The sequence below is a fragment of the Saccopteryx bilineata genome, chromosome 4 (genome assembly GCF_036850765.1).
Source record: "Saccopteryx bilineata isolate mSacBil1 chromosome 4, mSacBil1_pri_phased_curated, whole genome shotgun sequence".
Taxonomy (NCBI): domain Eukaryota; kingdom Metazoa; phylum Chordata; class Mammalia; order Chiroptera; family Emballonuridae; genus Saccopteryx; species Saccopteryx bilineata.
In genome coordinates, this window is record NC_089493.1 from 154,857,477 (window position 1) to 154,871,244 (window position 13,768).

The window sequence follows — 13,768 nt, forward strand, 5'->3', positions numbered from 1 at the left end:
TCTCAGAAATCTTAACTTATAGCCTGACCAGGCGGTAGCGCAGTGAATAGAGCATCAGACTGGGATGTGGAAGACCCAGGTTCGAGACCCCAAGGTCGCTAGGTTGAGCGTAGGCTCATCTGGTTTGAGCAAAGCTCACCAGCTTGGACCCAAGGTCGCTGGCTCGAGCAAGGGGTTACTCAGTCTGCTGAAGGCCCGCGGTCAAGGCACATATGAGAAAGCAATCAATGAACAACTAAGGTGTCATAACTTGCAACGAAAAACTAATGATTGATGCTTCTCATCTCTCCGTTCCTGTCTGTCTGTCCCTATCTATCCCTCTCTCTGACTCTCTCTCTCTGTGTCTCTGTAAAATAAAAAAATAAAAAAATAAAAATTTTAGCAATTCTAGCCTAACCAGGCAGTGGTGCAGTGGATAGAGTGTCGGACTGGGATGCCAAGGACCCAGGTTCGATACCCTGAGGTCACCAGCTTGAGTGCGGGCTCGTCTGGTTTGAGCAAAGCTCACCAGCTTGGACCCAAGGTCGCTGGCTCAAGCAAGGGGTTACTAGATCAGCTGAAAGCCCACAGTCAAGGCACATATGAGAAAGCAATCAATGAAAAACTAAGGTGTCACAACAAAAAACTGATGATTGATGCTTCTCATCTCTCTCTCTCTGTTCCTGTCTGTCTGTCCCTATCTATCCCTCTCTCTGACTCTCGGTCTCTGTAAAAAAAAAAAAAAAAAAAAAAAAAAAAGAAGCAATTCTAGAACTTAGTTGCTCAAGTTCCATAGCAGTCTCAATATTTAAATATATAAGTTGAAATGCAAGGTTCATGGAATTATAGTGAATTTGGCCTACATATGGCAAAGAACAAGTTGAAACATTAAAACATAAAATATTTGCCCCTTTCCCTTCTCCTCAGGTATCTGCCACAAAATCACATTTTTGCCAAAGTAATAAAGAACATGAAAAGTACTAAAAAATTAACTATATAAAAAACAAAACAAATAAAAACAACTGTAACTTTGAAGAACTGCCTCTTCTTCCTGCACTGTATTGTATAAAATTACAAAACCATTACGTGGACAGTTAAGTCCTTACCTGTATCTTGCTCTACCAGCCCATTGCAGTACATGGCATGTCGCTCAATCTTTGTGAGTGGGAAGGCCTGGTCACATAGTGGGCAGGATATCTTGGTACTGAATGAGAAGGTAGAAGTAGGTATTTCCTTCTCAGCATCTTCCCTGTTACCAACCTGAAGAACATGACAAACAGCAATTTTTATTTATTTTTTTTGTATTTTTCTGAAGCTGGAAACGGGGAGAGACAGTCAGACAGACTCCCACATGCGCCCGACCGGGATCCACCTGGCATACCCACCAGGGGGCGATGCTCTGCCCCTCCGGGGCGTTGCTCTGTTGCGACCAGAGCCACTCGAGCGCCTGGGGCAGAGGCCAAGGAGCCATCCCCAGCATCCGGGCCACCTTTGCTCCAGTGGAACCTCGGCTGTGGGAGGGGAAGAGAGAGACAGAGAGAAAGGAGAGGGGGAGGGGTGGAGAAGCAGATGGGTGCTTCTCCTGTGTGCCCTGGTCGGGAATCGAACCCGGGACTTCTGCACGCCAGGCCAACGCTCTACCACTGAGCCAACCGGCCAAGGCCACAAACAGCAATTTTAACAGCTTTACTTTATAAAATAATTTTCCCCCAAAGAACTGCAAGAAACTCTATTCATACTTCACTTACTTTCAAAGAGATGATATCAATCAGTTTGCAAATTCAGGACTGATGATTGAGAGATACAATAACATAATTTATTCAGTGCCAGCCCACTCTGTGCTAAGTACTCTGCATGTAATATTCATTTAATCCTCGAGGCAACCTAACAAAGGTATTAACATACCCTTTTTTACACATGAGAAAAGCACTGTCCAAAACTTTAAAGCAACTTGCTCAAAGTTACAGAATAAGTAGCAGAGCCAAAATTCAAACCAAGGATTATTTGGCTCCAAAAACAGGGCATTCCTCTCTATCACACTGCAAGGCACTGTTCTCCCTGGGTCAGTATTCTGTGTCTGCAGTGTTTCAACAGTCTGTATAGCAACAGCATCTTAAATATACTTTCTGAATCTCATAAAAGAATGGACTTGACATATATACATGACTTGACATATATAAGGAGTTAGAAAAATAAAAGAGCTCTACGCAAAAACAATACAACTAAAATTTAATAACCCAGGTCTCAGCTTACACCAGTGAGACATATCACCTCTTGTGTTTTATTTATGACTTTTGGACTGAAAGAGAAAATACAACTAAGACCCAAATATTTAAGAAGGCCAAAGAAAAGTCATTAAGATAATTCTGCTGAAGCCATTTCTATACCTTATCTCTCTTGTTCCTCTCGATGCCCTACAGTCATCATTTTCCTGATAGTTGCCAGGGTCTCTCAGAGGCAGTTTTATTTTACCTTTACAGGTCAGAACTGAGAGCTCTGCAGTGATTAATTTAACAGTATGCCTGAGCACTGCAGCACTACTGCCTTAACACTTGCTTCAAAGGACAGCATGTCCTCCCAATCAATGTGAAACTGTCCTGCATCGCTACTGCTTCCATGTAAGAGCAAGGAGCACCTGGGCTGTCATTATACCTTACTACAGGGAAAAAAACAACTTCTGGTACAAGAACAAAAAGGGACCAAAACTGCAATAGGTAGATAATTTGAGCTCTGAGCCAAATGGGTGTTTGTTTTTTTTCCTCTAAGTTGAGGTCATCCCTAAAATCCACTGCTTGTGAATGTGATCCAGCAGAGATGGAAACAGGCCATCTATACACCAAGTCAATCAGTTTCTACAAATGTCTGAAAATGTTTTCAACACATGTGTCTTGTACTTAAAAAGACATATTCTGAAAGAGAAAGGAAGGAAGCTGAGAAAGGAACTAACAGTGGTTAAGTTCCTATACTATGCCATGCTTGGCCAGGCATTTTCCATATCCATCCCTCACAACAATCCAATTGTTAAAGGTATCACTAGCTCCAGTATTACAGAAGAGGAAACTGAGGCTTGGAAAGGCAAAGTAACCTACTGATCACAAAGTGAGTAAGCAGGCAATCTACCCTTGAACTCAGGCCTGTATAACATCAAACCTTCTGTATTTCCATTTCACCACAGTGTGGCAAAAGCAAAAGGTACCCCCTTCTACTTTGCTTCCAGAAGCTGACTCTAATGGATATTGGGAGACTGTAAGGTTACAGTACATAATTCTTCTCTAGAAAGTGCAGGTCTAGAAGTTCTAGGTGTTATTTATTCCATGCTTAGTCACTGAGCTTCTTACAAATCCAGGTTCCTCTGTTTATATATATATTTTTTTAGAGAGAGAGGAGAGGCAGAGACAAAGTACCTCATGCACACCAACCAGGATCCACCCAGCAAGCCCACTAGGGGGCAATGATCTGCCCATCTGGGGATGTTGCTACGTTGCAACTGAGCCATTTTTTAGCGCCTGAGGCAAAAGTCACAGAACCATCCTCAGTGCCTGCGGCCAACTCGCTTGAGCCAATCAAGCCATGGCTGTTGGGGGGGGGGGGGGGGAGAAGGGAAAGGGGTGGAGAAGCAGATGGTCACTTCTCCTGTGTGCCCTGACAGGGAATCAAACTCAGGACATCCACATGCCAGGCTGACACTCTACCACTGAGCCAACTGGCCAGGACCTGTTTACAATTTTTACAATGAAAAGTCATCTTCTGCACGCAAAGCTGTTTGAGCAGAGGGGAGAAAATCAAATATACTCAATAATTTGCAGTAGTCTTGAGTTACTGAAAGTTAGAGTCAATTGAGCAGTTACTTGGCCTTTTAAAGTTCACTAAGCACAGAATTATACCACATGAATGTCACAGTACTCACATCCAGCACTATATTCCTTTGTATGCATCACTAGCTCTAGAAAATGCAGAAAATGTCCCTTCAACTATTAATGTATTCAAGAGGGAGTAGTCTGTCTATTATAGTCTTATTGTGAAGACAAGACTACTTCCAATCACATTCATAGGTAACACAAGTTTCTGAACATTTTTATATTAAAACAAGATTTTCTTCCAGCACCATTAAAACGGTCTATTTAAATATTAACTATTAATGAGGAACCTCATAAAAAAATACAAGTAAAGTAACTTTTATTAGGAACGAGTAGTCAGGGATTAAGTCTCTGCAGAACTGCTTCTACTGCTTTTTTTTTTTCTTAAGCGAGCGAGAGAGAGAGACACACAAAGGGACTTTAGTTGTTCAATGATTGCTTCTCATATGTGCCTTGACTGGGGGCTCGAGCCAAGCCAGTGACCCCTTGCTCAAGTCCAGAGACCTAGGGCTCAAGCCAGGGGCTCAACATGATCCCACACTCAATCTGGTCACCACATGCTCAAGCTGGATGAGCCCATACTTAAGCCGGTGAACCTGTGGTTTCAAAACTGGGACCTCAGTGTCCCACATCGACACTCTATCCACTGTGCTACCATCGGTCAAGTTGCTTCTACTTCTTTTAAAATACTATCCAGCCATTAGAGGCAGTTGGACATCAAATCTTGATCTCTTAAAGGTCTCTTACCTTCTGGCCTAAAAGAAACTTCAACTCAAGAAATGGACCCAGTGAAAATAAGAGTATGTCCTCCAAATAACTAACTTCTTGCCCCACCCCTCCCATCTCATGGGTAGCTAAGAAAGCTATCTGTTTAGCTATTTTCCTTCTTACCATAGGTTTCTTTTAAAATTATTTAAAAACCAACCGACTAAACCAACTATTTGATCCTGAATAATGTCCATTAACTCTTGTAAAAACAGATTATTTGAGACCCCAACTAAGAGAAACTTTCAGGCAAGATATTCAGAAAACATTTCAAAAGGAACCTGACCACCGCAGGAAATCAAATCAAGAGGGATTACAGATATTCCAAATATCTCAAATACGTCAAGTAATTCTCTATCATTAGTAAGGTAATGTCACTCAACAGCCGCAATATATTACAAAGCAGTAAAATAATAACTGGTTCCACATCTCTACTGTGTGGTCTTATATTCTTCATCTAATTTAACCTTCAGAGAAACTCAGTGAATGTCTCAAAAACTGAAATTCAGAAAAGCATTCCTCTTCTGTGCTCCCCTAATGCTCTAGGGATCTCTCTACATTTGTCAGACCACATTATAATTTTCTGTTTATATATGTCTTCTCCCATAACAAAACTCTTTGAAGACAGAAACCATTTTTTTATTATTTATTTTTATGTCTCAAGAATCTAAAACAATGACTGGACCCAAGTATACTAGTTATAAGTATCAGCTATATAAATGAATAAACTGATTAATTAAATAATTTCCCCAAGATCACTGAGTTAAGTGATGGGACTGGTATTCAAAGTCATGTCTTCTATCTCCACTGCTCAAGCTACACTTGCATTCTTCCATACCATTTTCCAATAAACAAGAAAGTTCAGGACAAATGATCCTATACACAGGTTCCAAAGGCAAGCTTCCACAACCCTTATACCATCCTTGTGTATATAAAATGTACAGATTCTATCTTTCTAGTAAAGTGACTTATAACTAGGTAAGTGATCATTCAATGACTTAAACACTACAGTATTTCTAACTTCTTTTAATGGAAACTCCTCAGGCTAGAGACATACACCGATATCAGCAAACAGCAACTCGAAAGGATGACATTCAATGTGAGAAAGGCCATGCAATTCCATCCATTTGATGTGTACTGGTGCAGACATATACACTATAAATTCTAAATAGGGTTCATGCTCTTTATCCCAAAGAACTGTCTACTCTGCAGTCACGGATGGGTAAGAAATCAGCCTTGATTAACTAAAGACTTGAAAGGTTTCTTCTATATTTGAATTTTTTAGCAAGAGAGACAGACAGACAGGAACAGAAAGACAGTAAGAGAGAGAGATGAGAAGCATCAACTCATACTTGCAGCATCTTAGTTGTTCACTGAATGCTTTCTCATATGTGCCTTGACTGGGGGGCTCCAGATGAACACGTGACCCCTTGCTCAAACCAGTGACCTTGGGCTCATGCCATCGACCTTGGGATTCAAGCCAGCAGCCTTTAGGCTCAAGCTAGTGGCCGTGGAGTCATGTCTATGATCCCCTGCTCAAGCCAGTGATCCTGTGTTTAAGCCGGTGACCTTGGGGTTTTGAACCTGGGTTTTCCAAGTCCCAGGCCAATGCTCTAGCCACTGCCTGGTCAGGATATACTTTAAGATGACTGTGTTAATAGCACTCTGTTTCTCCAACTCCATTTAGAAGGTTCTAGTCCCTCCTGAGAAAAAGGACCTGAGGCTATTCTGACATTTTCTAGCAGAATCTGTCCTGAGCTGCTCTGCTGCAGGGAGTGTCATCATCATTCCCACCACTACCGGCACCAGGGAATCTTGGTCTGTCAGTTGTAACAGATCAGGTTCCAGAGAACCAAGCAGTGTGTATGATTCATGAAAGCAGAATTTCTACCCAGTTACCTGCAGTGAAGAAACTAGGGAGATCTAACTTTTATTGTAAAAAAAAAAAGGTATTCAAAAATCCTAGAATATAAAAAGGAATAAGAAAATGAAGTCTTTTTAAAGTCCTCAGAATAAGAGTACAGTATACACAAATGTAACCAAAATCGTTATTGCCACAAAAAATTAGTTTAATTCTCAGGCTACTTTTCACAACAAATAATTTTAAAGACTTTAAATTCTTTAAAGGAATTCTTGCTGACCTGTGGTGATGCAGTGGATAAAGCATCAACCTGGAATGCTGAGGTTGCTAGTTTGAAACACTGTGTTAGCCTGGTCAAGGCACATAACGTAGTTAATGCTTCCTGCTCCTCCCCTCCTTTTCTTTCCCTCTCTCTCTTTCTCCTCTCAAAAATGAATAAATAAAATCTTTTTTTTTTTCTTTTCTTTCATTTTTCCGAAGCTGGAAACAGGGAGAGACAGTCAGACAGACTCCCACATGCGCCCGACCGGGATCCACCCGGCACGCCCACCAGGGGGCGACGCTCTGCCCACCAGGGGGCGATGCTCTGCCCATCCTGGGCGTCGCCATGTTGCGACCAGAGCCACTCTAGCGCCTGAGGCAGAGGCCACAGAGCCATCCCCAGCGCCCGGGCCATCTTTGCTCCAATGGAGCCTCGGCTGCGGGAGGGGAAGAGAGAGACAGAGAGGAAAGCACGGCAGAGGGGTGGAGAAGCAAATGGGCGCTTCTCCTGTGTGCCCTGGCCAGGAATCGAACCCGGGTCCTCCGCACGCTAGGCCGACGCTCTACCGCTGAGCCAACTGGCCAGGGCAATAAAATCTTTAAAAAAAAGAATTGACCCTGACTGGTTGGCCCTGGCTCGTAGAGCGTCGACCAGGTGTGTGGAAATTCTGGGTTCGATTCCTGGCCAGGACATGCAGGAGAAGTGACCATCTGATTCTCCACCCTCCCCACTCTCTTTTCTCTCTATCTCTCTCTTCCCTCCTGCAGCCAAGGCTCCAATGGAGCAAAGTTGGCCCGGGCACTGAGGACAGCTCCATGGCCTTCACCTCAGGTGCTAGGGTAACTCTGGTTGCAAAGGAGCAACGTCCCAGATGGGCAGAGCATTGCCCCCTAGTGAGCATGCCTGGTGGATCCCAGTTGAGCACATGGGAGTCTGTCTCTCTGCCTCCCCGCTTCTCACTTCAGAAACACACACACACACACACACACACACACACATAAGAATAATAAAAAAACTGAAATGATTACATACCATGGCCTTGGCCGGGAGGCTCAGTGGTAGAGTGTCAGCTCATGGTGTGGATATCCCAGGTTCAATTCCCAGTCAGGGCACACAGAAGAAGTGACCACCTTCTTCTTCTCTCTCTCTCTCTCTCTCTCTCTCTCTCTCTTTCTCTCTCTCTCTCTTTCCTTCCTTCCTTCCTTCCTTCCTTCCTTCCTTCCTTCCTTCCTTCCTTCCTTCCTTCCTCCTTCCTTCCTTTCTTTTCTTTGTTTCTTTCTTTTTCTTTCTTTCCTTTCTTTCTCTCTCTCTCTCTTCATTCTTTCCTTTCTTTCTTTTTTTCTTTCTTTCTCTCCCTCTCTCTCTCTCTCTCTCTCTCTCTCTCTCTTTCCCTCCCTCCCTCACTTCCTCCCATAGCCATGGCTCAAATGGTTCAAGACAGGGGGCCTCAGGCGCTGAGGATGGCTCTGTGGCCTTTGCCTCAGGAGCTAAAAAAATGGCTTGGTTGCTGAGCAACAGAGTAACGGCCCCAGATGGGCAGAGCATCGCCCCCTATTGGGCATGCTGGGTGGATCCTGGTTAGGGAGCATGCAGGAGTCTGTCTCTTTACCTCCTCGCTTCTCACTAAAATAAAAATAATAAAGAACTCTTGGTAATTGTTTTGTAATACTCAAATATGAAAAATATACATTAAGAATCTTCATCAGAGGTATAAACTTGGACTTCTAGTCAAGATGGCAGCATAGGTAAATGCAGTATGTCCCTGCCACAACCACATCAAAATTACAACTACACTACAGAGCAACCATCATTCAGAACAGCCTAAAATCTAGCTCAATATAAGTTCTACAACTAGGGATTTAAAGAAGCCACATTGAAACTGGTAGGAGAGGCAGTGTGGCAGATAAAAATTGGGAGGAATCTCTGTGTAGAGGTCCACACCCAGCTCCATACCAGGTCCCCAAGGCCAGGGCTCCAGTGCCAGGAAGAGAAGTCCCCATAACTTCTGACTGTAAAAACCAATAGCAAATGTGGCTGAATGAGGCAGAGGGCTGCTGGAGTCCCAGGCAGTTTATCTTACAGGGCCCATGCATGGGCCTACTTGGACTCGCTCACTCTGACCTTCAGCACTGGGACAGCAGATTAAAAGCACCAGGGACATACGTGTAGGAAATGAAGTATACAGCATTAATGAAGTATACAGGTGAGTGCTGGGGGCAGCTTTTTCCCAGACAGAAGTGCTGGCAGAGGCCACTATTCCTTTGATGAGCCCTAACCCCACTGAGACTCAAAAGCAGGCACCGCAGTTGACTTTCCATCAATCTGGCTATCACTGTTTGCCCTGCCCTAGAGACTCCTTGAGACCCTGCCCCACCAAACTTTTGACCCTACCCAAGCTATTTCCAGTGCCTTTTCCATACAAATGGCCTGTCTTGGCTCACCCTTCAGATTTACCTAAACTATCTCAAACAAGCATCATCTGGCCTCTACATTACCCTGTACCTCTCACTAAGTGGCCCCAGGCCTGGCACTAGCGGCAGCCTTGCTTCACAGCTTGGCCTCTCCTGGGCACCTCCAAGCCCAGCACAAGAAACAAGTAGCTGAATATAACTTTGTAGCTCAAGTGAGTAGCCTTGGGTGAACACAGTGGGTGGCTGGCCTTCGTCAGAGCCAGTGTACCTAGTGGACAGCTTCAGACCACATAGAAGTACTACCCACCCACCTACACAGCAACACACTCAAGGGGCAAACTCAGCAGACCAGACCCCCACTTAAGTAAATCCTGCTCTGCGGGTGGGACCTTGCACAGCTGATCCTCTACAATGTTTGCAGCCAGTCTTTGCAGCAAATTGGCCTGTGGGGTAAATCCCTCCCATTGACGTGCCAACAGCAATCAAGGCTCAACTATAACAGGGTGTACCCACAGGGGGCAGGGTGGGGCAGCACAACTAGAGTGCCCAGCTTGGGTGATTGGGGAGGCTATGTCACTGGACCACATAAGACACCTATGACTTAAGGCCACTCTACCAAGCCTGGGAGATGTAGCAGTCTACCTAATACACAGAAACAAACACAGGAGGCTGCCAAAATAAGGAGACAAAGAAACACATCCCAAACGAAAGAATAGAACAAAACTCCAGAAAAAAAACTAAACAAAATGGAGAAAAGCAATCTACTAGATGTAGAGTTCAGAATACTGCTTATAAGGATGCTCAATGAACTTAGGGGAAGAGTAGTTGAACTTAAAACTTCAAAGGCATAAAAAAGGATACAGAAATCATAAAAAAGAACTAGTCATAAATGAAGGACACACTAATTGAAATTAAGAAAAATTTTAAGGTAATCAATGCTAGAGTAGATGAAGCTGAGAATCAAGTAAGTGATTTGGAATATAAGGAAATAAAAAAACATCCAATCAGAACAACAAAAAGAAAAAAAGAACCCCCAAAATGAAGATAGTATAAGGAGCCTCTGGAACAACCTCAAGCATACCAACATTCACATCATGGGTTTGCTGGAAGAAGAGAAAGAGCAACAAATTGAAAACTTATTTGAAAAAATGACAGAAAACTTCCCTAATCTGGTGAAGGAAATAGACATACAAGTCCAGGAAGGGCAGAGTCCCAAATAAGATGAACCAAAAGAGGCCTACACCAAGACACATCATAATTAAAATACAAAAGGTTAAGACAAAGAGAGAATCTTTAAAGCAGCAAAAGCAAAGAAGAAACTCCCATTAGACTGTCAGCTATTCTCAACAGAATCCTTGCAGCCAAAAAGGACTGGCAAGAAATATTCAGTGATGAGAAGAAAGGACCTACAACCAAGATTACACAATCCAGCAAAATGGTCATTTAAAATGGAAGGACATCGCCTGACCTGTGGTGGTGCAGTAGATAAAGCGTCAACCTGGAAACGCTGAGGTTGCCGGTTCAAAACCCTGGGCTTGCCTGGTCAAGGCACATACGGGAGTTGATGTTTCCTGCTCCTCCCCCCTTCTCTCTCTCTCTCTCCTCTCTATAATGAATAAATAAAAAGAATCTTAAAAAAAATTGAAGGACATATAAAGAGCTTCCCAAACAAGAAAAAGGTAAAGGAGTTCATCACCACCAAACCAGTTATCACTTGAAATGTTAAAGGGTCTTCTTTAAAAGAAGAAAAAAATGAAAGATTAAAAATATGAACAATAAACAGGCAATTTTGAGACTTGTCAGAGAGAAGGGGGATTGAGAGGATGGGTGAAAATGGTGAAGGGATTAAGAAGTACAAATTGGTTGTTACGGAATAGTCATGGGCATGTAAAGTACAGCATAGAAATATAGTCAATAATATTCTAATGCATGGTGTCAGATGGTTACAAGATTTATCAGGATGTCACTAAGATGTAATGCAGGGGTCCCCAAACTATGGCCCGTGGGCCACATGCAGTCCCCCTGAGGCCATTTATCTGGCCCCCGCCGCACTTCTGGAAGGGGCACCTCTTTCATTGGTGGTCAGTGAGAGGAGCATAGTTCCCATTGAAATACTGGTCAGTTTGTTGATTTTTATTTTTTTTATTTTTTTTTATTTTTAATTTTTTTTTTTTATAGGGACAGAGAGAGAGTCAGATAGAGGGATAGACAGGGACAGACAGACAGGAACGGAGAGAGATGAGAAGCATCAATCATCAGTTTTTCGTTGCGACACCATAGTTGTTCATTGATTGCTTTCTCATATGTGCCATGACCGCGGGCCTTCAGCAGACTGAGTAACCCCCCGCTCGAGCCAGTGACCTTGGGTCCAAGCTGGTGAGCTTTTTGCTCAAACCAGATGAGCCTGCGCTCAAGCTGGCAACCTCGGGGTCTCGAACCTGGGTCCTTCCGCATCCCAGTCTGACGCTCTATCCAGTGCGCCACCGCCTGGTCAGGCTCAGTTTGTTGATTTAAATTTACTTGTTCTTTATTTTAAATATTGTATTTGTTCCTGTTTTGTTTTTTTTACTTTAAAATAAGGTATGTACAGTGTTCATAGGGATTTATTTGGTCATAGTTGTTTTTTTTTTATAGTCCGGCCCTTCAACGGTCTGAGGGACAGTGAACTGGCCCCCTGTGTAAAAAGTTTGGGGACCCCTGATATAATGTCTAATCAGTGGGGTGTATACCTGAAACTAACATGGTATTGTTATGTCAACTCTAATTGAAAGATAAAAAATTATTTAAATTTTTTTTTAAAAAAGGAAAGCCTGGCCCTGGCCGGTTGGCTCAGTGGTAGAGTGTCGGCCTGATGTGCAGAGGTCACGGGTTCGATTCCCGACCAGGGCACACAGAAGCGCCCATCTGCTTCTCCACCCCTCCCCCTCTCCTTCCTCTCTGTCTCTCTCTTCTCCTCCTGCAGCCGAGGCTCCATTGGAGCAAAGATGTCCCGGATGCTGGGGATGGCTCCTTGGCCTCTGCCCCAGGCGCTAGAGTGGCTCTGGTCGGGACAGAGCGACGCCCCGGAGGGGCAGAGCATCGCCCCCTGGTGGGCAGAGCATCACCCCTGGTGGGCGTGCCGGGTGGATCCTGGTTGAGCGCATGCGGGAGTCTGACTGTCTCTCCCCGTTTCCAGCTTCAGAAAAATAAGAAAAATGTAAAAAAAATAAAAAAAGGAAAGCCTGACCAGTAGTGGCTCAATGGATAGAACATCAACCTGTGACACAGAGGTCCAATGTTCAAAACCCTAAAGTTGTCTGCTTGAGCCTGGGCTCATCTACATGATCCCAAGGTCACCGGCTTGAGCTGAAAGGTTGCTGGCTTGAAGCCCAAGGTTGCTGGCTTGAGTAAGGGGTCACTGGCTGAGCTTGAGTCCCCTGTAAAGCATGTATGAGAAGAAATCAATGACAACTGAAGTAAAGCAACTATAAGTTGATGCTTCTCATCTATCTCCCTTCCTGTCTCTCTCCCTTCCTCTCTCTCTCTCTCTCAAAAACAAACAAATAAATAAATAAGAAAAAAGAAGTATGAACTTGTATCAATCAGTTTTATAGTTAATGCCAGATTTGTGAAATTAGGAAAGGTAATACAGCAAATAGAGATTTGTTTATTTTATTATGCTGCTATTCTGACTGCATTTCTGATTACATCTAGAAATTGGGGCTGAAAATTATCTTATAATATAAATATAACTATCTCCAAGATGAGTTACATCTGTTACTCATCAGTATATATAATAGAAAATACCCCAGATTTTAGAGATAAATCTATGTTCAAATTCTAGTACCTTTATTAGCAGTTTGAATTTGAACAAATGAATATCCTAAGCCTCCATTTCCCCATCTGTAACAGAAATAATAAAGCATATTAAAGTACTCAAGAGGCACTGGCAAGTTAGCTCAGTCAGTTAAGAGCAACATCCTGAAATGACAAGGTTACTTGTTCAATCCCTGGTCAGGGTACACATGGGAAGCAACCAAAGAATGTACAGTACAACCAGGTGGAACAGCAAATGAATGCTTCCCTCCCCCACCCCTTTTTTCCCTTTCCTCTCTCTGTCTCTCTAAAAACCAATAAAAAATAAGCCCTGGCCAATAGCTTGGTTGGTTGGAGTGTCATTCCAGAACACAAAGGTTGCTGGTTCGATTCCTCGGTCAGGGCATATACAGGAGCAGCTTGATTTTCCTGTCTCTCTTTCTCCCTTCCTCTCTCTCAAAAAAGAAAATAAAAATAAAGTACTCAAGAGATGATAACTACTGTTATTTTTAGAAACAATGCTGAACTGATCTTAACTATAAGAATCTTCTGAGATAAGTATCCTGAAAGCTACAACCCCGTCACCTAAATCTTTTGAGCCAAGATCAATGTGCATTAGACAAAAGACTATCAACAGAAAGAAAACACTGAGAAAAATTAGAAAGAATATTCACCTCCTTATCTGCCATTATTATCCTTACTTCATCTGAGGTATCTCTGCTACCTGGAGAGACTTCTCTTTCAACGTCAAAAGTTTCAGGGGAACTTAGCTGTGTCTCTGTAATTAAAAAAATATAAATCTTATTAATTTCATTTTATATTTTCACAGTTAAAAAAA

At 43.1% G+C, this 13,768-nt stretch overlaps 1 protein-coding gene and 1 non-coding gene across 5 annotated transcripts in view; one reads left to right on the top strand and one right to left on the bottom strand.

Annotated features, from left to right (window-relative positions):
- UIMC1 (ubiquitin interaction motif containing 1) overlaps window positions 1–13,768 on the bottom strand; it is a 164,181-nt gene that overhangs the window by 58,366 nt on the left and 92,047 nt on the right. For all 4 annotated transcript variants that reach the window (XM_066272305.1, XM_066272308.1, XM_066272306.1 and 1 more), the window contains 2 exons: window positions 13,605–13,708; window positions 1,086–1,239 (listed from right to left, as the gene is read on the bottom strand). In XM_066272305.1, the coding sequence (XP_066128402.1) occupies window positions 1,086–1,239; window positions 13,605–13,708 (258 nt within the window). The remainder of the gene's footprint in view (window positions 1–1,085; window positions 1,240–13,604; window positions 13,709–13,768) is intronic.
- Window positions 11,949–12,024, top strand: TRNAI-GAU (transfer RNA isoleucine (anticodon GAU)). The gene has a single exon. It is a non-coding gene; the product is annotated as a tRNA-Ile (tRNA).